This window comes from Xenopus tropicalis, chromosome 4, assembly GCF_000004195.4.
Source record: "Xenopus tropicalis strain Nigerian chromosome 4, UCB_Xtro_10.0, whole genome shotgun sequence".
NCBI lineage: Eukaryota > Metazoa > Chordata > Amphibia > Anura > Pipidae > Xenopus > Xenopus tropicalis.
This window is the reverse complement of record NC_030680.2, coordinates 24,236,093-24,260,986: the sequence shown is the minus strand read 5'-3', so window position 1 is coordinate 24,260,986 and position 24,894 is coordinate 24,236,093. Positions and strand designations below refer to the sequence as shown.

The 24,894-nt window shown below is 38.8% G+C and overlaps 1 protein-coding gene across 6 annotated transcripts in view; it reads right to left on the bottom strand.

Annotated features, from left to right (window-relative positions):
- The window catches only part of ppp6r3 (protein phosphatase 6 regulatory subunit 3), a 47,585-nt gene that overhangs the window by 21,320 nt on the left and 1,371 nt on the right, over nucleotides 1-24,894 (bottom strand). For 4 of the 6 annotated variants that reach the window (XM_031900204.1, XM_012961333.3, XM_031900206.1 and 1 more), the window contains exons 2-5: nucleotides 17,317-17,455; nucleotides 13,257-13,385; nucleotides 7,688-7,920; nucleotides 2,605-2,791 (exon numbers count right to left, since the gene is read on the bottom strand). In XM_031900204.1, coding sequence (XP_031756064.1) covers nucleotides 2,605-2,791; nucleotides 7,688-7,920; nucleotides 13,257-13,268 — 432 coding nt within the window. In that variant the 5' untranslated portion in view covers nucleotides 13,269-13,385; nucleotides 17,317-17,455. 6 annotated transcript variants of the gene reach the window in all.

Here is a 24,894-nt window from a genome sequence, read left to right as displayed (position 1 = left end):
GATAAACTAAATCAAATGGAGACTGAAAAGACCTATATTAAATATTTAAATCCAAACCTACATATAAAGGGGTAATAAGCTTTAAATTAACTTTCAGTATAATATACTCAGTGCCTTGATTGGTCAAGCAAAATGTACCCTAGCCGCCAGGCAATTGTTTAAATGAGAGACTACTTTTCTGTTTAGACCCTCTCAGTATTACAAAGTAACTCCGCACACAAAAACTTTTAGTATATTATAGAATGTCTTAACCCTAGCAACGTAGCAATTGGTCTTATTTATTGTTTTTATTATTGTTTCTTAATTTACGTTTTTCTTCTGCTTCTTTATAGCTTTCAAATAGGGGTCATTGAGCCCAGCAGCCAAATAACTCTTTCCCTGTGAGGCTGCAATTTTATTGTTACTTTGTATTTCTTATCTTTCTATATAGTCCCTCTCCTATTCTTATTCTACTCTTGCGCAAACCACTGCCTAGTTGTAGTGCAAGGCCCCAGCAACCAGACAGCTGCTGAAATTCTAAACTGGAGAGCTGCTGATCAAAAAGCTGAAAAACCACAAAAAATAAAAATGAAGACCAATTGAGAATTGTCCTAGAATATCAATATATTTTATACTAAAAGTTAATTTAAAGTGAACAGCCCCTTTAACTATAGGTAGCATCCTAGTGCCACAAAACACCACAAAACCCACAGCCTGTTGCCAAAATCTGCTCTAAATACTGAGATTTCACTGTATTTCAGACCACTGAAACCAATTTCAGTGTAAAGCCTCTAATTCCAAAATAACCCTTATCTGACTTTAAGTGCTCTCATACTTGTACAACCAAACCAAGCAGCTCTCACCAACGTGACCAACTATATCAACCACCCTGAATAAAACACGTTTTACTAAACATTTCAGTATACGCAGAATACAAATATATTTCCTTTCAATGAAAACTGGAGCATTGCAGAACAAAATAACCCACAAAATCTGCTGGGTCTGGCTTGCCAAAGGAAACAAGGCCATTCTCATGTCAACACTGCATTCTATGAGAGATATATCCCAGAAAATGGCATCTCCCACTCAGTGAATTAATAGAGCTAAGCGAATTAAAAGGCTTTCCTGTGTAGAATAATGTGAATACAATAATGTGCTGAACATTAACAGGAAGATAAAATAAATGTGAAGCCTTATGGATTTGCAGCAGCTCCTCCATTACAAACACAGGTACTGCTGAATGCTGGATAAAGTATTTGTAACAGCTAGGTGGCCACAAAAAATTCTATTTTAGAGGAGAACACAAACAAACAATCTGGTCTTGGCTAGTCTCAGGGATGCATTCCCTGCCGATTTTTCCTTTCATTCAAGAATGTTGTTCCGAAATTCTTAAAGTGAGGAAATGGCTCTTATATGTACAAATTGCCAGCAATCAGATCGTAATTCAGGCCTAGGGAGACCAATGTGATCCTTGCTCAATAAATAACCAAAAGCTGAAAGCCACAAGTCAGGCAGGTGATAGGGAAAACCTATACACATAGCAATAAACAGTCTGTGTCGGTGTGGAGTGACCGTGTATGGCCACCTTAAATCTAAACTATGAGACTCACTAAAGGTGGCCATGGCCAAATAGATCTGTTCATTGATGAGGTCACCACAAAGCAGATCTGGGCCCAATTTAGCCCCCCATTTGCTGTGCCAAAAGAGTATCAGATTGATGGCCCAAGGGGGCTTGCTAATGGACTTCTCGTCTGATGAGATTTTCAAAGCTGCCCAATTGGGCAGTAGGTTTCAGGACAGATACGAGTTGGACAGACCCATTGAGACAAGCAGGCAGCTTTTACATCCCATATATGGTCAGCTTTTGTAAGTAAAAAGAATAAACTTTCTTATGCTGCAGTGGCCTACCTGGGCCATTTCAGTGCTATAACTAGTCAGCAGCAAATAGACCAAATAATGACAGGATAACTAATAGCGTGTGCATAAAAAGAAAAAAAATTCAAGCAGAGCTGGACACCCAGAGAGGCTCAGGAGTAGCCATTCATGGGCCAATCACCTACTCTCTTCCCTTGAAAAGCCCACGGGTTTAATAGACAGTGTACAAGGGGCCACACACAATATGACCACATTCGTATAGCTTGAGCAGTGTGCAAAAAATGATAGAAACAGGAAGATGAGCTGCTGCATGCTAATGCCCCATTAATTGGATAATAGTGCATTGGCAGGTAAAATGTTTTAACATGTCAGATTCCAGAATCTTTGACATCAACAGTACATGGGTATTAGTCAGACTCAGCAGGGCACCACACGTGTCAAAAATTGCATGAAGTTTTGTACTATATCAATGGTACTTGTATGTCCAGTTTTAAATCTGAGAAGAGTGCCTATTTAGATACACTAAAATGCCACCTTGAAAGTCAGTTTGGGTGAGATTTGGAACGAAAGCTTATTTACTGTCCTAAAGCAGAGGCATAATTAGTGATATATCAGTATCTGTTACCTTGTTATAGGCTAATGGATGCACTGACCAAAGCTCAGAGGTCTTGAACAAAAACAAAAAAAAATACATTCCTCCCCACCAGTTCTAACTAAGAAAGATCATCATAATATTTTTTTTTTACATACCTGTTCTGGTTTCCGGCTGATTAAAATGCTTAACACTTTGCTGAAGAAGCTGGCAAGCAAAGGATTCAATGGAGGATCATTCAAAAGAAAGGCATATAGTCTCTTGAGTAAAGCTTCATCTTCTCCTAGTCGGTCATTTATCTGGGACACATCAGAGGTTAGCAGCTCACAAGACAAATTAGGATACCTATATCAAAATAAATAAAATATGGTATAAATATTTCTTGAACATGCCCACTAGCCCCAATGCTTATATTTCAAAACTTTCATCTTAACTAACAATCCCAAATGGACAAACAATCAGTTTTGCTATAAAGGGCATTGCTTGGTAGCTTAATGCACAGAATGTCTTATGGGTTAAAAAGTAAAAATAGGATCAGAGGGCCCTATTTCGAAAAAGCTTATAATCTAAAGGACTGGCAAGAATTTAAATACTTTTACTATCCTAACAACATTTTCTCTAAATTCCCTAAGTCTGTAGGAGCCATGATCAGTGGCCCTTAAATCTTCAGTATACAAAGCAGTAAAATAGCTAGATTAGCATATCAACTGCCGCCACTTACATTTTTAACTCATGTCATTTATTAATACATATGCGATTAAACGGTGCTGTGTAGTTTATTTTTTAGAAGATCCAGTACAGGTATGGGAGCGGTTATCCAGAATGCTTGGGACCTGGGTTTTTCTGGATAAGTGATATTTCCATAATTTGGATCTACATAGCTTATGTCTGCTAAAAATCATTTAAATATTATATCAACCCAATAGGCTTGTTTTGCCTCCAGTAAGGATTAATTATTTCTTAGTTGGGATCAAGTACAGGTACTGTTTTATTATTACAGAGAAAAGGGAATCCTTTAACCATTAAATAAACCCAATAGGGCTGTTCTGCCCCCAATAAGGGGTAATTATATCTTAGTTGGGATCAAGTACAGGTACTGTTTTATTATTACAGAGAAAAGGGAATCATTTAACCATTAAATAAATCCAATAGGGCTGTTCTGCCCCCAATAAGGGGTAATTATATCTTAGTTGGGATCAAGTACAGGTACTGTTTTATTATTACAGAGAAAAGGGAATAATTTAACCATTAGATAAACCCAATAGGGCTGTTCTGCCCCCAATAAGGGGTAAATATTTCTTAGTTGGGATCAAGTACAAGGTACTGTTACTCTGTTATTACAGAGACAAAAGAAATCATTTTTAAAAACTAGAACTATTTGCTTATACCAGAGTCTATGGGAGATTAGTTTGTACTATATGGTAACTAAGCTGCATGAATCCATATTGGAGGCAAAACAATCCTTTTGGGTTCACTAGATGTTTAAAAATATTTAGCAGACTTAAGGCATGGAGATCCAAATTACAAAAAGATTCCTGATGTAGCAAATCCCAAGTCCTAAGGATTCCAGATAACAGACTGTGCCTGTTGAAGTACAAGTATGAACCCATACAGCCGGAACACACAGAATATTGCTTTTACTACATAGTTTCAGAACGTTTCAGCAGCATCAGCAGAAGTTTGGGAGAGCGCAATCTCTTGGCTCCAAGATAAGCCAAAAGTAGTGTGACCCCCAGATAACTTTTTCTAGCAGCCAGCTTGCAAAAAAGACAGAGGTTAGGAGAAGAAGTACTCTGTATACAGTTACATTTGCTGAGCAACAGTTATATACAAAGTAAGCACTAAATTTTTTTTGCACAAAAAGTAAAATTGAGAGCTAACGCACTTCAACAAATACTATAGCTGTTTGGGTAGTTTTGTGGCTTATGTGAACAGTACCATGAAACTACTCAGTTACATAAAAAGGGTAGGGCATTGTAAGTAATGTATCAGTGCATAAAACCATGCGGTCCAATTAAACCCATTAATGGTGTGGCATCATTGCAGGGGGGACAGACAAACTGGCAGCCTGGACAGCTAAGTGCAGAAGAGATCTGGTGTTGATAAATGCAAGGTTATACGCCAGGAACGGAAAAATAAAAAATTCCAAAAAATGTCCTACATTTTTAACATTTTGCTTTTACATTCATTCGGGCTGACAATAAACCTAGCTGTAGCAACAATGCCAGTCAGCTGCAAAAAGGACCAAAAAGATATAAGGGCTCATTTACAGCCGCGGTGGGCAACTTGCACTTTTCCCCACATAGTGAGTTGCAAGTACCTTTAATAAAAGTGCTTTAATGCACATCAAAATGAGGTCTTCACACTTCTGTCTAGTTGTGCTCGGCACTGCTCAGCCCTTCCAGCTTTCAGTTCTGAAATCGACGGCTCCTGCACCAACTGATGCAGAACCCTGGGGCAACCACCACCTTCTGATTATGCTATGCTCACTTGCAGCTGCAAAGACACGTGCATTCTGGGAAAAAATGCTGCATTGTGGGGGGGGAACATTATGACGGCGGTCAATATTGCACTTTGCTCATTGTGTCTGCGAATATAAATGGGAGGCAGTTTTGGCCTCCAGTACTCCAAAGTTAGAGAGATAATCCAACAAATGACTAAGCTGATAAAAAGTATGGAAGGCCTTAATTATAGCCAAGTTGTTGTTGCTTACACTGGAATTTAAGGGGGTATGGTAACTATATGTAAATATTCAAAGGGACCACACAATATACCCAGATGCTTTATTTTCCAGCTATGTAGTAGTGGAATTCTCTCCCTAAATCAGTCATATAGCTTCAAGAAGTGGTTGGATGGCTTTTCAGCAAGTGAGGGAATACAGGGTTAGGGGAGATAGCTCTTAGTACAAGCTGATCCAGGGACTGGACTGATTGCCATCTTGGAGTCAGGAATTTTTTCCCCTCTGCAGCAAATTAGAGGCTTCAGATGGGTTTTTTTGCCTTCTTCTGGATCAACTAGCAGTTAGGCAGGTTATATATGGGCAGAAAGGATGAACTTGGTGGATGTATGTCTTTTTTCATCCTAACTTACTACGTTACTAAGTCCTTCCAGCAGTCTTAATAGCACCCATTGGGGAGCAAATAGAAGATAGCTTCAGATGGGGGTTCTGATCTTCTGCTGCTTAATCAGGGCAAGTTTCATTTGAACTAAAAGACAGCCATACCTCACACCAACAATGCTCATTCAGCAATTCAAGTCTCTCCAGTACTGCTAGGAGCTGCAATTCATAAGTTATTAGGACCACAAGCTAGCTATAGCCAACACATAGCACCACAAATTGGTTGCATTTTTAAGGTATTAGCTGCCCAAGCGCCATAAACCCATTGACAAAATCTTAGTAGCAAACAAAGAAAACTTAGTAATGCTAAAAGGGCATGTGACAAAGATCAAGCAGAAAATTCCATGAATGAACGACCAACTGTTTTAATCTATACGTATTTTTTAGTGATCACAATTTATCCTATTCAGTTCAGTGCTGGGTTACTACCGGTCATTGCTGGAAACAGCTGTTCATATTGATTCGATCCTAAACAGACCGTATTTGCACATTCCATTTCCAGGATAAGGGCTGAGTGTAAAAACAAAACATTTTACATTGGTTTGTAACTGCTGTACTTTGAGTAAATGGGAATAAACACATTTGTGTTTGGAGTGAAATTTATTTAAATGTATTTAGCTATGACTTTCTTCCTCTTCTGCCTCCATGTAGCTTTCCAATGGCAGCCAATACATTTTTGCTCTGTTTTCTGGTTACTTTTTATTACTATTCAGACCCTACATAAAGCAAAATAGTTAAAATACAAAATACACAGCTGTAAATGTTTCCAGAATTATCATTGTCTATATCACTGTTAAAAGTTTGTAGACTACCCCTTTAAATCTCAAATATGTATCTATGTATATTTTAATTTATAAAGCGCTACTTATGTACACATCGCTGTACAGTAGAATATGGGGGAGAATGCCTCTTAAGCCCTGCCTAAAGGTCAGATATTGTTTGGGACAACTGTCAAATATTCATTCAGCTAGGTTCCAAGACTATCTAGGCCTGTGGTCTTCATCACAGGTGCACTGAGCGAATGCTGGACCTCAAAGTGAACTTATACTGAAAAAAAATACAAAGGCTGCTGGGTTAAACCATTATTTTTCAAGACAATACCTAAAAAAAACTAAAGCATATACTTAATTGCTTTTTTGGATCTCATGCTCTAATAGCAGAAGGAAAAAATGTGTTCCAAGCATCTGCTGTAAAGCTATAAAACAGGCAATAATAATGAATTGCTTTCTCAGCGGGTAACCGCAAAAAAAAACTCAATATTTATATAAACATTTATAAGATTGCACTTAACTCATTATCTGCCTGGGGGAGCTAGGCAACACAATTTACATTCAATTGAATGCAGAAATGTAGAGCCTATACATTGACACTAACCTCCTTGTCAGTGACACTGACTGTTAGGGCTGACAACATGCCTGTACACTTTATAAAGGAAAAAAAAAAATATCTCCTTGTGTCTGCACATGTACTTAAGAGTTTCCATTAGAAGCAGTGTAGGGGGTTTTTCACGGTGAGGGCAGTGAGGTTGGGGAATGCCCGTCCTAGTGATGTTGTGATGGCAGATTCTGTTAATGCCTAAAAGAGGGGCTTGGATGAGTTCTTGAACGGCATATTGTTAGTTATTCACAGGCTAACAATACGCCTTGTGTGACTGTACCATTATAGGCAAGGGCAGCAATAAAACTTATAACTACCCTTCAAAAAAAATGCCTGTGTAGAAGTACCCTTAAGGCAATAGCACAAGCATATTCCTGAGCCCTAGTATCGATGGGTGCAGACAAAACACTCACTAAATCACCCTTGTTCAATGCAGGCAAGTGCACCAGGCATCAGAAGAAAAATTTTTGAGTGTTTTAACACCTACCAAGGGAGCTACTAATTGATTTCAGAAGAGAATGCCCAGTGACACCCTGGGTGCCCCTGCCATTATATAGCAAAGATGCACTGACCAGGTTTGTCATGGTTGCTGCATTTCAGTTACTAAATGTATGTTTATAAGCCCTGGGAATGCTCATAATAGCTATAATGTAACAGCCTTGAATACTGGTATACAAATCAAGTTTGTTAGAAGAAAGAACAAAAAACTAAAGTATAACAATGAAGCCAACTTTTAAAGTGCTTACTTGTATCTTATCTTCTCATCCATGTCTTGGGGTGGTTCCTCAGTTATGAAAGTCACCAAGTCTTCTAAGCATTCAGCTTTTAATAAAAACTCCACAAGCTTTCGATTCTGGGCCTTGCATTCTTGCAATATATCCTCCTCATCCATCAATTCCTTTAGCGTCACCTCATCTCTTTCCAAAAGAGTGTCTATGTGAGATGATGAATGTAGGTCGAATTTCCAAAACATACTTGACTGTTGGGAAAGTAAAATGCATAAGATGTTAATATTTAAAAACTAAGGGGTAAAAACGACTTTTAAAACCACACTGCAATTCTATAACAGAAACAACCTTATTATAAATAAAGCTTACACTGGTGGTCCCCAACCAGTGGCTCACAGCAACATGTTGCTCATGAACCCCAAAGCACATGCTCATTTTTGAATTCCTGGGTTGGGGCTAAAAAACAGGTGTACTGCCAAATAATCTCTTGTAGGCTGCCAGTCCACATAGGGGCTACCTAATAGTCAATCACAGCCCATATTTGGTACCCCAGGTACATTTTTCATGCTTGTGCTGCTCCCCAACTCTTTTCACATTTGAATCTTGCTCAAGGGTAAAAAAAAAAAAAAAAAAAAAAAAAAGGTTGGGGACCCCTGGCTTACACATTTTCCCCACTGAAGAAACACACAGCGGACAAGTTGTAAATAGTGTTAGGACTGGGAAACACCAGCAGGTCCTTCACAGTCTGCCTTGCTTCATGACAAAATCTAATTAAATGTGCCCATAAAGATTTGCCCCACCAGTCACAGTCCTATTACATGGCTTCTGCACCATAAAGCAGCCTTTATGTACCAATACCACCTAGGGACCAGCTACTAATAATCTGGAATCAAAGGTTACTTGCGGTGTGTCCAATACAGACTAACTTGGATAAGACTCAGCATTGATCAGTGGTAACAGAAGGAGTGGGTGATAAACACCTGGTTATCAGAACTTACAGTCTAAACCTTTGTAACAATAGCAATAGGCAATGTTGCAACATTTGGGTATCAAAACATCTGCAATATCACAAGACAAAGGGCACGGGAAGATTCAGCTAATGTTACAAAATATGGAAGTCTTAGACCACATTAGCAGGCATTTCTTTGAGTCATTCAAATAAGTTGCACAATACAAATGCTTTTCATTACCACCTACAAATCTGTCACAAAGTGTCATGGCACAAAAAGGCTTTGTCTGTATAATTTATGTAACTTTTAAGGAAACATGTCAGCTAAGGAAAGCAATAGGCAAAGAATTTATTATTTATCTTATATAAACAGAATAAGCGATTTTTCCTATTATTCAATAATGGGGAGATAAACCCTTCATTAAAAAGGAAACCATAAACTAAGGGCAGATTTCGACTGCCAATTTGGGTACTTCAGACTGATTCGGCAGCTTACCTGCCTGTGTATGGGGCCATTTGACGGGCCTACCAAACTGATATCTCCCCAAAAATTCTCCTGTCAGATTGAGGACCGCATTGGTTTGGCGACCTCACCGAACGAGTAGATTTTAGTGTATGGCTTACTTAAAAATACTTTATTTATATGGCCCTGAAAATATTGCTAAAGGGACACTGTCATGGGTAAACATGCTATTTTTAAAACACATTAAAAGGGTGCCTTGTACAATCTTGTAATGAAGCCCCTTTTCAAAAAGAGCAAAGACTGAGCAATTCCAGTTTTTCCCAGGATTCCCTCAGTTCCCTTGTGTTTTAATAAGTTCTAGCCTTTCTTTGCTGCTCCCCACAAGTTTATATCAGTACCCTACAGCCACCATTTGATCCTTGTCCATTCAGCCAGGACTCATCCTGTTACCTATCCATTGTGCAAACAGCTCTCCCTGACACCTCTCCTAAATTCAGCTGCTTGAACTGAAAGGAGCCCCATGTTTAAATGCCGATATCATTTCTCTGCTTCAGCTACAGCAAACGGTTCCATTTTTCTTAGGGCCGTTCGGTTCAAAACTATGTTTATATTTGAGCAAACATCTGGCAAATACCCACCTCTCATAACATAAAGGTGGCAACCCTAATATCCCCACATCCTATATTTATAATAAACAGTGAGCTGCAGTAGGTACCAACATCCCCAAATACACAACGCCAACATAGAACGCCAATACATTTATGCAGCCCATTAACATGAGCTCCTGCCCCAGTGGAGCTTACAATCTAAAGTGCTTATAGTATTCACACACAATGATCAGTTACCAGGAGACCTTCCAAGAAGCAGGCTACCCTACAATTTATAGTTTCAGGATCCAACATGTCAAAATTATCTCCAAAATATTTAGTAGTTCTGCTGCAGGGCAGTGCATGAATGCATATTAAGAAGAGAAAAACCTCCACCGATGACAGGATGTAATAAACAGTGGAGGCAGTAGTTGCCTGAAAGCATTTACACAGTGCTGTGCTGGCTGTCACTGCAAGCAAAGCAGCATGCATAATAAAACAAGATGGCTGCTTACACATTATTAAAACTATCAAATTTCAAAATAACATTTTAAATGGTAGAGCTAAGCAAGGCATGCAGTGTTGTAATAAAAACTATAACATCAAATTCAAAAATCCCTTTACCTGTTAATTCTTACAAAAGTTTTGCCCTTGACCTTTGTTACAGCAGCCTAAATGTGGGAATTCTATGGCATTAACACAGCAAACTAAGATGCCAAACCAATGCACAAGTCTCGGCGGCCATGGATGGCATATTAAAATAAACCATTAGTTTAAACAAATGTGCCTGTACTCTAAGTCATGACCAACTTTTAAATACAGTCTATATGATACCAATAAACTAAGGCCTGTGACACACAGGACATATTCTCAGTCAGTATATTGTTCAGCTGGGGGAAAAAAAAGTGACCAAATCCTGCTGCGGTTGGAAATGATTGTCTCAGAAATGACACACAGTTTTCAATACTAAAGACAAGATTCTCAGCTGGGTCTGGGTGCTTCTAAGCTGGCCTTACATGCGGAGATCTGCTTGTCTGAAGAGGTTACCAAACAAGCAGATCTTTTCCCGATAAGCCCACCGATGGCGAGGGATATCTATCTGATACAATTGTTGCCCTTATGGCCAAACGACTGGATCACAACTATAGAGATAATGGCCATCAGAGAGAGGATGGAATCAACAAGCCGGCAGAGTCCTTGAGCCGACAGGAGAATAATTCCTGCCTGAGCAACCAATTGCTGATGGCCAATTTTCGGGCAGATATTTGTCAGACCTGTTGGAGGGCCCCATACAAGGACAGGTAAGCTACTGAAATGGCCTGAAGGAGCCTAGTCTCCAGATTAAATCTGCCTGTGTATGGCCATCTTAATCCTTACAAGTGGCAACAATCTACCTTGCACTGCGCATAGTAAAACCAATAAAATCAGCTTTGTTAAATTGTGCTCATTATAACCCCTTCCAAAAGCTTTCCTACTACTGATGTCAGACTAACAGGCCTATAGGTTTCAGGCTGAGAACGGGATCCTTTTTTAAACAGCACCACATTAGCAAATCACCAGTCTCTCGGAACAATGCCAGACCTTAATGAATCCTGAAATAAGTGAAACGGTTTGGTAATCACAGCTTGTTTAATACCCTGGGATGAATAGCATCCGGTCCTGGTTCTTTGTTTACCTATATATGTTCAAGTCTCTTTTGAATTTCCTCCCGAGTGACCCATGCATCAGTAGTTATATTACTAGAATTGGGTCTGTTAAAAGGGAAGCCTTGATTAGCTGGCTCCGCAGTTGTATAGTCATTGCACATTATTCCTGTTCAATAAGCATGTAAAATCTCAAGATTCTTTTTCAAAACATTTTTGGCTGTTTATAGGGAATGAAAAAACCCACAGTGTTTGATTAACTCTTTAGCTATAATAAGAGTTAAAAGCACAGAGGTCTTACAACATCAAAAATTAGCAACTAAAAGGTAGCAATTATCTAGCTTTCACCTCATAAGACCTGTGCTGCAATGTATAAACCATATGTATATACTATAAACAAACAACTACACACAAAGATAATCTCAACAAGATGAAACCATTTTGTCACAATAGTGGCAATCCTACAAACAAAACACAAGCACACAGATTTTTTTTAAACCAGTTACATTCTCTTGGGTCTGTGTGTTGATTATTTCCTACATTAAACAAAGCTCATCTTATTACCAACGATTTAGTGGCCAGATTTTGCTGGATGAACAATTTTCTGTGTAAATAGAAGCAACAATGTTGTTTGTGAATCAGTCAGTATTAATATTTAGGTCCTAAGGGCTCTGGCACACGGGGAGATTAGTCGCCCGCGACATATCTCCCGTGTCTCAGGCGACTAATCTCCCCGGAATGCCATCCCACCGGCGAAAATGTAAATCGCCGGTGGGATGGCATACGCGGCGGCGCGATTTCAGTGAAATCACGCAAAGTTTCCTCTCGAGGCAACTTGCACAATTTCACTGAAATTGCGCCGCCGCGTATGCCATCCCACCGGCGATTTACATTTTCGCCGGTGGGATGGCAATCCGGGGAGATTAGTCGCCCGCAAACAGGGAGTTTTGTCGCGGGCGTCTAATCTCCCCGTGTGCCAGAGCCCTAAGGGGTGTTTTGGCTAAGGAAGTAGTAAAAATGCCAGTTGCACCTCCAATAATTTAGGTCACCATACCTTTAGTCTACAAAAAATGATTGAAACTTTAAATAAACCCTATAGGATTGTTTTGCCTCCAATAAAGATTGCTTATATCTTCGTTATCATCATCAAGTACATGGTCCTGTTTTATTATTACAGAGAAAAAGGAAATACATGTAAAAAATGAAAATGTGCTTATAATGTAGTCTATGGGAGATGGATAGTGGGTTTCAGGATAACTGATCCCATATCTGTACTGACTTACTGTACCAGTTCAGATGTTCAGATGTTCAATTGCTCTATAGCTGCAATGGTTCATGCCTTTAAGGTTGCCTTCTGCAAGTCACATTAGCACAAAGCAAGGATTTGTCACAGTAGCTGAAGCTTCAGGTCTGATAATTACTGTTAATAAGTATAATGCACTGGTCTTTTGGTCAAGTACCATGAATCTGAAATTTATTATCAGTTTGCAAGGTGAATTTTATAAAGCCCTTATCCAAAAGACCCAAGCATTCCCTGTACATTGCGAGTTGGTTCCTAATATCTGGAAGCAGATCTTCGCTGCTATCAGACTGTGACAGAAGAACAGACATATGGTATAACATGTGTAGAACAATTCTTAGTTCAACTTTAGTTCTCCTTCAGTGTTTTATATATCTAACATTGGATTATGCTAAGACAGGCTAAGAAAATTTTGGACTGTAAACCTGAAAACCTTTGGAAAACAGATGGCGTGTTATCCAGTAGAAGAGTTGGCAATATACTTCACAACATGTTACTCAAAATCACAATATTTTCTTTGTAAGTAGCTACTATTTAACCAATTTGCTTTTTTTTATACCAGTCATGATTCTAAACCATGAGAGTAAAATGTAAACTGCAGGCAACTAAAAAGCAAAGCATTGAAAGAAATGAACAGATGCATACTACTGCAAACATGTTACTGTGAAATGTCAGTATTTTTCTCCGTGGCGAGACGGCATTAGGGGAGTCTCACGGAACTGGGCAGGTGAAGGCAATAGATAAGTCCATCAAAGTCCAACAGAAAGCAGGGTCCTTAGGAATAAGGAAAAAAAGACTGTGAAAAGGGCCCCTCAGCAATGTACTGACTTGTATCTTAAAGTGACCCCAAATAATACATGCTTTATAGCTACAGTTTCACACTTGCCATGTGAACTTAGAATCATTTATATTGCGCTAAGACAAGCAAAAGGATATATATATTAGGGGGCCAGATTTTATTTAAGGCTAAAAGACAAGTACTTGCCATAATTGTAAAGTCATAACTCTGAAGCTGTGGCCCCAGATGACTTGCTATAGTAATAGCATTTTCAATGGATCTAATAAAACGACACATCTATACTTTAAATATTTTTACTGTGCTAATCCCATTAGATCCTTGCAAAACTTTGACACTTTCTTAAAAGGGGAACTCATGGTGCTCAAAGCCAAGGGAGAACCAGTCAATACAATATCTATGTTGGTTGCTAGGGTCGGTGATCTCAACAAAAACTCAGTTGCAGCTCGGACACAGACAGTAAGGCCAATAAATAAAAAGTTTAAAACAGGTCTACTAATATTCAAATAATTTCAATCTGAAGTTCCCATATTGGAACTGGACTTAAATATACTTAACCCTTGGAGTTTACTTGGCCATACACCTAAAGATGCCCTCATTTGCGCAGGACACCATGCAAGCTCATCTTTGCATGATTTGACCATACATGAGTTGGAGACAATCTGGGCTTATCCAGTTATTTCCCCCCTGGACCAATGAGCCAATCATACTCAAGATCGATATAAACTAATAGAGGGGCAACCACAACAACAATGAAGCTGTCCTTGCTCCACTGGATTTTCTAGCATATATAGCCACCTTAGGTGGCAAACTGGCAAACTGTTGCATATGGCACTATGGGAGTCAACGCTCACGCCAAGGATGTATAATGGACACAGAACACTATGACATAACACAGTCTGAAAAGTCTTAACATAGCACCAGCATGACTAGACAAATGAACAAATGCTCCTACAAACTTGACATCTATAAATGTAAGTAGTTGCTAGAGCTGAGAATAACATGCAATTTATGCATCAATACTATCAACAACTAACAATCCAATTTTCCACTCCAAAACCACTGCCCCCCAACCCCAGTACTTTCAGTCCCTAAGTCACAGAAAGAAAAGAAAAGAAAAACCACTTTCCACTCCAAAACCACTGCCCCCCAACCCCAGTACTTTCAGTCCCTAAGTCACAGAAAGAAAAGAAAAAAAAAAAAAAGCTTAGGTGCTTTAGGTCATCAGTGCAAAGCTGACTTCCGGTTCAGCGGATTTGAGGAATTCAAGCTGCCAAGTCAAATTCAAGCTGAAGATTAAAAAAAAAAAAAAAAAAAAAAAAAAAAAAAGGTCTTCAGTGGAAGTCCTTAAAAAGTGTTTAAATTAGTTTAACTAATTAGCCAACTACCCACTTGCCCCTCCCACCAGTCGTTGTTGACGACTTCCTATTAGAGATGTTTTAGACACACCTGCCCCTAATTCTGAAGTTGAAAAGTGATAATCCAAAACTATTTTTTTTTAAGTCACCCCTACCTGTCCTATGGGTATTTAAAGATCTCAGCTTTCAATCATATAGTCTTTACCTGTCTCTATGCTTCTAGCACAGCAATCACTTTCCAGTCTGCACTTCCCAGATGTTACTACTCACTGTCTAGAATTGAAAGTATATCATGTACCCTATTCCCCTGACTTTAGAATAATGCAAGTTGCCTTAATATTAAGTTTGCCTTAATTGCAATGGATAATGACCAATACCCTGAACATCCCCTTTAAAAGCTAGCACTTTTTGGACAAATTAAAGAGACCGATTTAATCTGAATTACGGTTTAGATTTAGTAAGGTGTTCAAGTGGAACTTAATACTTAAGATGTAAAATGTGCACAAGTACTAACCAAATATTAAGTATTAGAAAAAGGTCAATAAAGTAGATTCAAATAATTCCTATGGTCCTGGCATTCCCTCAGTAACAAGGATCCAAGTATCTCTCATATGTTGGTCTGTATTGTTGGCTATGAACTAGACATATCTGTAACATAACAGAAAAGCACTGCAGGGACTGCATGGTCAAAGCAAACAAATGCAACTTCCTGGAAGTTCTGTACAGCAATCTTTTTTACCAGTTTAAATTGGGGTTATGGATCAAAAGGTGTTTGCTTGCCCCAACTTAGTAGTGGCAATTAAATATAACCTAAGAGCTCACTGCCCTAAATTACTTGCAATGAGTATTTTTAAAGGAAAACTATACCCCAAACAACAAAGGTCTCTATAAAAATATATTGCATAAACAAGCTCATATGTAAAACCCTGCTTTACCTGAATAAAAATACACATTTTTACTAGTATGTACTATTGGGTACTCCTAAATAGAAAATTGCCATTTTAAGAATTAAAGTGATACTGACAGTGAAAAATAACTTCAAAATATTAATATATATGAAATGTTACCTATAGGTCATGTAGATCATTTTTTGCTGAATGGACTGCTTTTGTAAGTAATTGTTACTTGCAGTTCCTGACTGCTTTTCCAACCTGACTGTCCCTTCTCAACCTGTCAGTTATAGCTTCTAATGCTAAGGGACTACTGCTGCATAAACATGGCAGCCCCCTTATAGAGAAACATGGGGTATCAGATAATGTAAAAGTTTTGGTCAAATACTTTTATTCAAAACTATTATTAGCATGCAAAGATAATGGTATAATAAATGAAAAAGAAACGGTTTGATTTCTGGTGTCAGTACTTAAGGACCGTTCCTGGGATCATAGGATTCACAGTGCAAACAAACAAGCCAAGGCACACATACATGTTAGGGCACATCGACCAATTAATGGACAAAGTTCTTTCTTTTACTCCCACAATACCTCCTGTTAGAGCTGCATTGTTTCCTGTCAGGTGACCTCTGAGGGAGCACACAGCCCATCACTAAATGGTCGCTCAAGGAAAAGGATGTAACTTTGGTAGGATTCTTTAATAGGTCACTTAACATAATATAAACTATCTGTTGATTCAGTATTCATTCTAGGGGTATAGATTTCCTTTAAAGAAGAAAAGTTCAAATTATTGCGGGTGCTAAATTTTAGCTTAACTAATCCCTGTAATGGTGCTCCCGCTTGCTGAAATCTGCACCAGCTCTGGGAATTTCTGTAGGAGCCCCACCGAGTGGTCCTTTTCCATTTCTATGATCTTCACACCGGGTGCGCAGCAGAGTGAAATAGTCAAACCTAATGGGAGGAGGGCTTTATTCTTCCCCTTTAAAGAGCGCTGGGAGGGCCCAATCTAGAATATGCTGTTCAGTTTTGGTCTCCAGTGCTCAAACTGAACATTATTGAATTAGAGAGGGTCCAGAGAAGGACAACTAAGATGGTAAAGGGTATGGAATTTCTCCGTTATGAAGAAACACTGGACAAGTAGGGTCTGTTTACACTGGAGAAGAGGCGCCATAACTATGTATAGATATATAAAGGGATCATAAAATAATCTCTCTAATGCTTTATTTACCAGTAGGCCCTTCCAACTGACAAGGGCACCCATTCCGTTTAGAAGAAAGGAGGTTCCGTTAGGCAGAGACAATGCTTCCAGTTGCAGGCAGGAGCCAGTGTAGCGGCAGATTCTCGGCCTGTGTTTTATTGCAGGCCGAGAATTAGCCCTGTGTGACACTAGTGTAAAAATCTTCTCAATCACATAGCCTGAATTACCGGATAGAAAAGTGGCAAGCAAATGTTTGAGAAAGGGCTAACACAAAGAAAAATTGCATTATGACAACAGAAAAGCACACAAACTAGTGGTCAGAATAACTCCAATTCCACAGAAAGTATAACTATTCATTGCAGGCAATCCAGCCCACTTAGAGCCAAACAATATTTAATTGATTCCTTTATGTATTCTTAAGTACAAGTAATTATGTTACAATAAAACCAAGATATTTGCTTACCTGTTAAAATAATTTAAAAAAAATTAAGAAAATAAAACTATAAGCTTTTTCAACTCCTGGCCCATTACAGGGTTATCCTGCCTACATCAGGTTGTTTTGAATCTGTCTCTTAAATTCGGTTAAACGGTCAATTTTATTCCTAGAAGAAAAACAAAAATGAAAAATGTTAATCGTGTGCACATGGTGGTCATTCTGCAGAAATAAATGAATGTATTATGCTCTACCCAATGGCAACATACAAAATTATAGCTTTGTATAAATAAAAGTTCTTAAGGAGTAGGATGGTGATTACTGAATGTTAACTTCCCCTTTAAAACATCCCAACATATAAAATTGATTAAAGCGTTTGGGGCCTAACTTTCGGACAAGAAACATTTTATACATCGCCCACAAGGCCGATCCCACACCTGGCTCTATTCTGTAGATAGACACTAGAAAGAAGGCATTAGAAGCTTTTTATCTTATATGTTAGTTAGAGCAAGCAACCCTGCTGATGGAGTATTTCAGCTATTACCTAGGGTGGTTCAATGGATTTTAGTTTTGCAGACCAATAAGCGGCAGAGGGGAATAAAACAAAAAAGCTTGGGGCTATACAGTTTAATGTGAGTCCATGGTGCAACTGCCAAAGGCGACAGAAAAAAAAAAAATTATTACCAATTGGCTAATAGGAGTACAAATTTGCCCATATAGCCTCACTAACTTTTATAGAATGCTACTGAGCCAAAGGCATGGTATTAGCATTCTAAAACTGCAAATAAAGCAGAAACCACTAAAAATTGAAATGTAAATTGCAAATGTGCTCAGAAGCACTGTGTAAGTTTACATGAATTCATTTTCTGTGTTTAGAGCCCCCTTTAAACTGGGCATACACGTGAAGATCAACGGGCCGAGCAGCTTTGTCTTGATACTGGTAAGACAGACAGGTTATAGATAGCTATATAGATATATGGGCCAATAAGCTGGTGTTTTGTCTGGAGGAGCAGAGTTGGTAGCTTATATTGGTCGCATATAGCCAGCTTTACAGCTCAGAGGTTAGGACCATATTCACAGAAGTGAAGTAAAAAGAATGGGCCTGAAAAGTGGGATGCTGGGTTCAACAGGTGACAGAGAAGCTTCTCTAGCTATATCAAGTTTTTTATATGGGCACAACTCATTGCCTATATTTACCACTAGATTCAAAAAAGTTCAATACAGGATATAAAACCCTTGCTTACACCACAAGGCTTTCTATTTATGAATCTTTTTCTAAAAAAAAAATAGTAGTAAAACGATTTCCAACTGATACAGTTCTTAATTAGCAACCAGATATGCCAATGGACAACTCTTAAGGGTAAGAACCCATGAAGCGGTTGAGTCGCCCACAATAGATCTCTGCTATCCTGTGATAAAAGGCTTTCCACCGGCAACAATATTGCTTCTTTTTCTGAATTTGCGCAAAAAGTTTCCTGCAGGATAAAACCTTGCGCAACTTCAGATTACCGAAGCGGTGCGAAGGGCTTTCCGCCACCGACTATTACACATACCTAATTATTGTACCGATTCATAAATACATATTATATTACTATAGTATATTTTTTTCCCAACAAAAGTTCAATGAATAGGCTTGTGCTGAAAATACTTTGCCTGTTAATTCCAAAATATCCATTGTCTTTTTATATATTGTGCACTAGATACAGAAAAATGAAACAATGTTTTCATTCATACAAGAATTCAGCATGCAGATGTAAATATGCATGTTGTTTTTACAAAAGATTTCTCAGCAGCCAGTCTAGTTGGAGCAAGTTTGATTGGACACTGCTCACTAGAAAAGGAAGTGAAATGTGCCCAAGAAATAACAAAAAACACAAATTATTTAATGACAAAATAATAAGCAAAAAGTCATGTTTGGTACAAGCCCTATTGATTGAGCCAATATTGAAAAGGTGGGTATACAGCCCATTTAAACACTGAAGCCGAAAAATGTATCAAGATGTAAAGAAGTTTAAAGGGGTAGCTGCCCTTCAAAAAAAACCTTGATAGAAATTTTTCATTGACGATTTAATAAAATTTTCTTCCCCTTGCTAATCTCTGCAATCATGGGTCAAACTGAAACAGTGTATCTATAGAAATGGTCAGCTCTTCAGCCACGACTATCTCTCCTCCACAGGCAGACTTCGCCACTTTCAAGCTTCTCCTGAGCAGCTCAGTAACCCTGATCTTAAAGAGATACTGACACTAGAAATTAAACCTTTTTTTACATCTATCATAACATTGTCTTTGCATGACCTTCATTTTTGCCATAAAAGTATTTGCCCAATGCTTTTATATTACCTGTCTGATCCCCCATGTTCTCCTATAAGGGGGCTGCCATATTTGTCAGCAGAAGGCCGTTAGCATTAGAAGCTATAACGGACAGGCTGGGAAGGGACAGTCAGGTCAGCAAAACAGTCAGGTTTAGGAACTTCAAGTAACGATTATTTACAAAAGCAAATCTCTCAGCGAAAATCAATCAACATGACCTATAGGCAACTTTTTATGTACATTCATATTTTGAGGAGTAATGTTTTAGTGTCAGTATCACTTTAACACTCTAAGCTGCTCCATTTGTTGACATTTCTCAACAGTTACAGTCTGATGGGGCAGTACACACCCCTGTTCAACATGAGCTTAATGAACAGAGCTTAAAGGACAAGGAAACCCTAAATACTTTATATTTTTACTGTGGTTCAATCTTGTAGGTTAACATAAGCAGACTCTGTCACAGCCTCAAATTTTTTTTTTTATACAAACATCATTAAGATAGCCCTCACGCATCATCGAATCTTGTGTGCTGGGAAGGAACCAGGTACCGATCAGCAGTAAGTTGTAAGCGCTTGCCGTGTTCCTGCTTTTATTGCGCATCACCATAGCAACCGTGTTACCTGGTTGCTATTGGTGCACTTTGAATTCAGGGCGGGCATTACGTGTGTCTGTGTTTGCGAGCACAGTGCAAAGCGTGTTCCTGAAGATCACTGATGCACATGTGCTGATCTTATACACATGCTCGGGTCTTGGTCTTGCTGAAGGAGAGCTGCATTATGGGATTTTTTTTCTTGAAGTGTTTTTTTTTTTTTTAAACTGTGGTGTTTAAACAGATAAAGGGTTGACAATATAGGAGATTACATAGCACAGCAGAACACACTAAAGATGAGCCTTTTAAGGGCTGTGGCACACAAGGGAGATTAGTCACCCGCAGCCGCGTATGCCATCCCACCAGCGATTTACATTTTTGCCGGTGGGATGTCATATCGGGGAGATTAGTCGTCCACAACAAGGGAGATCTGTCACGCGTGACTAATCTCCCACGTGTGCCACAGCCCTAATGGAGTTAAGGTGCTTAGACTTTCCTTGTCCTTTAAGTTTAACATCATTTTTGCCTACTATTTTAATTAATATATACATGTTATTTGCTGCTATAAACAAAGTAAAACCTTTTACTGTAGCACTGCCTGGTTCTGATGAGTCACAATTTGTTTAACTAGCTTCTACTCTGCCAATAGTGACTCATCAGAACCAGGCAATGCTAAAGTGAAAGTGGATTTACTTTGTTTATAGCAGCAAATAACAGTAAACATATGTTTTTTTTTTTATTGTGGTTATGTTGGGATAAGGCGCATAAGGCCCCTTTGCTTTCACACTTGCTAACTCATGTGGCCTCTGTATAAACAAACCCTCCCTTCAAACCACTGTTGCAACTGCTTTGGTTTACAGATAAACAAAAGTCCATTATGCAAGGGGTTTATCTGTGCACTTCTTGGCTGATTATCTACCTCACAAGAAAGAGGAAGCAGTTTCAATTTCACTTTGCCATGTTTACCTTCATTTAAACAATAGGTAAAACGTAAGTTCAGTGCAAGCTCTATTCACAGAAAACATGTTGAACAAGGGCACATTCTTTCCCATTGTTTTGGTCAAGTAAAATCTATAGTTTCTTTCTTTATCTAAACAGGGAATCAATATCTTCTGTGTCTCCAACTTCCTGGTTCTTGTGAGCTAATATGAGAGGTGAAAGCGATTCAGATTCCCAGTGTACAAATAAACTTTCTGCATAATGGACTTTTGTATAAGCCAAAAGAGGGGAGAAACGAAGAGGATTTTTTTCTATACATACAGAGTTTATTAGTGCTAATTTATCCTTTTATTATTATACCTTTTTCCAACAGGTATGATGAAAATAACTGCCTGAAAAAGAAACCTGTCCAAATGATTATTTGCCTTAACGAGGCATGATTTGGATCAGGCTTTAAAGCAGCGTTTTTCAACCACTGTTCCGCGGCACACTAGTGTGCCGCGAGATGTTGCCTGGTGTGCCGTAGGCAGGGCACCAATGTACTAGGGGGCACTGCTCTTGGCACCAATGTACTAGGGGGGCACTGCTCTTGGCACCAATGTACTAGGGGGGCACTGCTGCTGGGCACCAATGTACTAGGGGGGCACTGCTGCTGGGCACCAGTGTACTAGGGGGGCACTGCTCTTGGCACCAATGTACTAGGGGGGCACTGCTGCTGGGCACCAATGTACTAGGGGGGCACTGCTGCTGGGCACAGAGTTAAATTTTTTAACATTTTCTAATGGTGGTGTGCCTCGTGATTTTTTTCATGAAACAAGTGTGCCTTTGCCCAAAAAAGGTTGAAAAACACTGCTTTAAAGTAATACTGACAAGAAAAAACTACTTTTTAATATATTGCTCTACATAAAAAGTTACCTATAGGTCATGTTGATCATTTTTTGCAGATAGAGCTGCTTTTGTAAGTAATTTTTACTTGAAATCCCAAAACCTGTTTTGCCAGCCTGACTGTCCCTTCTCAGAACAGACTAGTGCTGCACAAATATGGCCGCCCCCTCATAGAGGAACATGGGGGATCAGACAGGTTATGTAAAAACATTGGACAAATGCTTTTATGGCAAAATTATAAATAGCATGCAAAGACAATGTTACAACAGATGTAAAAAAGATTTCATTTCAGGTGTCAGTATCTCTTTAAGGGCTATGTCACACCTGGAGATTCCTGGCCCGGTGGTAAATCTCCACATTAAACAATGAAGGGCTATATAGTACCTGCTCCTTTACTTTCCTTTCAATTGCCACATGTACAACACATTAAATGGAGCAATCCCTAAAATGCCTCCTTGAGCAATTACCAGGGATCCCCGCGTGTAAGGTGTTTACAGGCAGTGACAAAGTAAAGTGAAGATGCAGGCGCTGTGGGTGCTACTTTGGTCATGGAAGAGGAGATTTTTTTGCAGGGTGATGAAGGGCCCCTTGTGATATCACCTTAAGGATTCAGATGCTGATAATGGTCACCGCTGAGCGCTACCATCCCCCAAAACAATCTTGTTTGCCTGCTCAAAACACCAGTTAAAGGAACAATAACACCAAAAAATGAAAGTGTATAAAAGTAACTAAAATATAATGTGCTGCTGCCCTGCACTGGTAAAAGTTGTGTGTTTACTTCAGAAAGTCTACTATCATTTATATAAATAAGCTGCTGTGTAACCATGGAGGCAGCCATTCAAAGGAGAAAAGGCACAGGCACATAGCAGATAACAGATAAAACACTATTGTATTCTACAGAGCTTATCTGTTATCTGCTATGTAACCTGTGCCTTTTCTCCTTTTTTCCAGCTTGAATGGCTGCCCCCGGGGCTACACAGCAGCTTATTATATAAATTATAGTAGTGTTACTGTAGCAAACACCCCAGTTTTACCAGTGCAGGGCAACAGTGCATTATATTTTTATTACTTTAAAGCTGTTTAATTTTTTTGGTGTTACTGTTCCTTTAAGTCATTTGGTAAATGTGTTATTTTTTTAAAAATGTCCGTCACCAATGTTTTCATAAACAGGGAAAATATCAAACTGCTGAGAATCCTTTAGGATTCCCCACTTAATTTAATAAATCTTCCCAATTATTTCTATTTAACTCAGTTGATTAGGGAGAGGATGCAGTAAAGGAGGTCATACACAATAAGATTTGTTCGTTTGGAGGGGTTTCCCTAATATGCTGACCTTGGGTAGGTGATATCATGCAATGGGATCTGTTGGGGCCAAATAATCCCATTACAATAAAGGTCAGAGAGGATCTATCAATAAGCCGTGTATAGCCATCATTAGTAAAGCAATGAAGTTTTAATTTATTTTTTCCCTATTAATCAGAAGAAATGTGTGGTAAAATGATTTAAGGATTAAGGTGATTTGCCCCTTTTAAACGCTTTACTACAAGTAACAAGGTGGCAATAAAAAACACCTTTCCTTCGAGACCAAATGAGATGCAATTTAGCCTCAGGTGCTTATTTGGCAGTAAGCGAGCTATTCAGGAGGCCAATGGTCTCCAACAGGTGCCAGCTAAGGACATTTGCAGATAAGATCTTCAGCCTTGGCTACATGCATTACAAAAGGATCAGAAAATGTGATAAAACGGTTGCTTTGACCACGATATGGCCAGTGTACTTCTACAACTACACAAGAAATAGTGAGCAGAAAAGGTGGAAAAATATCAGAAGAGGCACATGGTCATTTTTAGAAAGTGATACAGCTCTTCCACCCACACACATCTGCTTTTTTACATTAAGTGTAACTCCACTGCACTAAACACATTGCAAAAACTGTATTACAGACATTAAGGTATAAAGGGCCCAACCTGTTTTTAATAGTTATCAACAAGCTCTGGGCACAAACTCCAGCTATTTATGCTCTACAGACAAGTGATACTTCAACTAGAACTTTAGTTATGGCAGTAGACATACAAGTTGAACACCCTTAGCGCATACATATTAAACAGGCATTCCCCTAAGGGTCAAGCCACATAAAATGTATCCTTAAGGTGTTCAGCTGGAGCAGAGGAGTGTGAACTTCGTCACTGTTTTTGTTGTTTTTAAGCTTGGGTACCCAGGTGAAACAATTGTTTATATTGTGCACCTTACGTATATTTATCATATACACACACATACAGGGAATGTTCCACTACATCCCCAGCTACAACTTTGTTAAAAGCTTAAAAAAACGCTCAATGAAAGGGTCCATCCTGACAAATAGTGGAGAAACCATATTACTTTTTCATGATATATATAGTAATAAGGCACGCAGGACTTTGGTAGGGGGATTTTCAGACTATGGACTTAGCAGTTCTACAAATCACAGCAGCCCACAACCGCCAAAGTTAATGAAATGAGAACAGACGGGCAATTAAAGTGACAATACTGGCAAATCTGACTGCAGACAGATTTGCAATAAGTAAACTTAAAATGGGATTTATTTCAATTTGTATAAAGTTGTTTATTATGAGTATTTCCTGGAACTTTTTCTTCTACTGCTGCTTACATCCTGTCAAATGCCAGTAGCTCTGACACAGGTTACCATAGAGATTTTACCACTCTGTCTAAATAAGTCAAGTCACAGATAAGCTAGCCACCTGGAATAAACGGTTTACAGCACTGAACTTTGAGGAGGAAAAAAGTACAGGTAGGGGATCCCTTATCCAGAAACCAGTTATCCAGAAAGTTCCGAATTATGAAAAAGGCCACCTCCCATAGACTCCATTATAAGCAAATAATTTAGATTT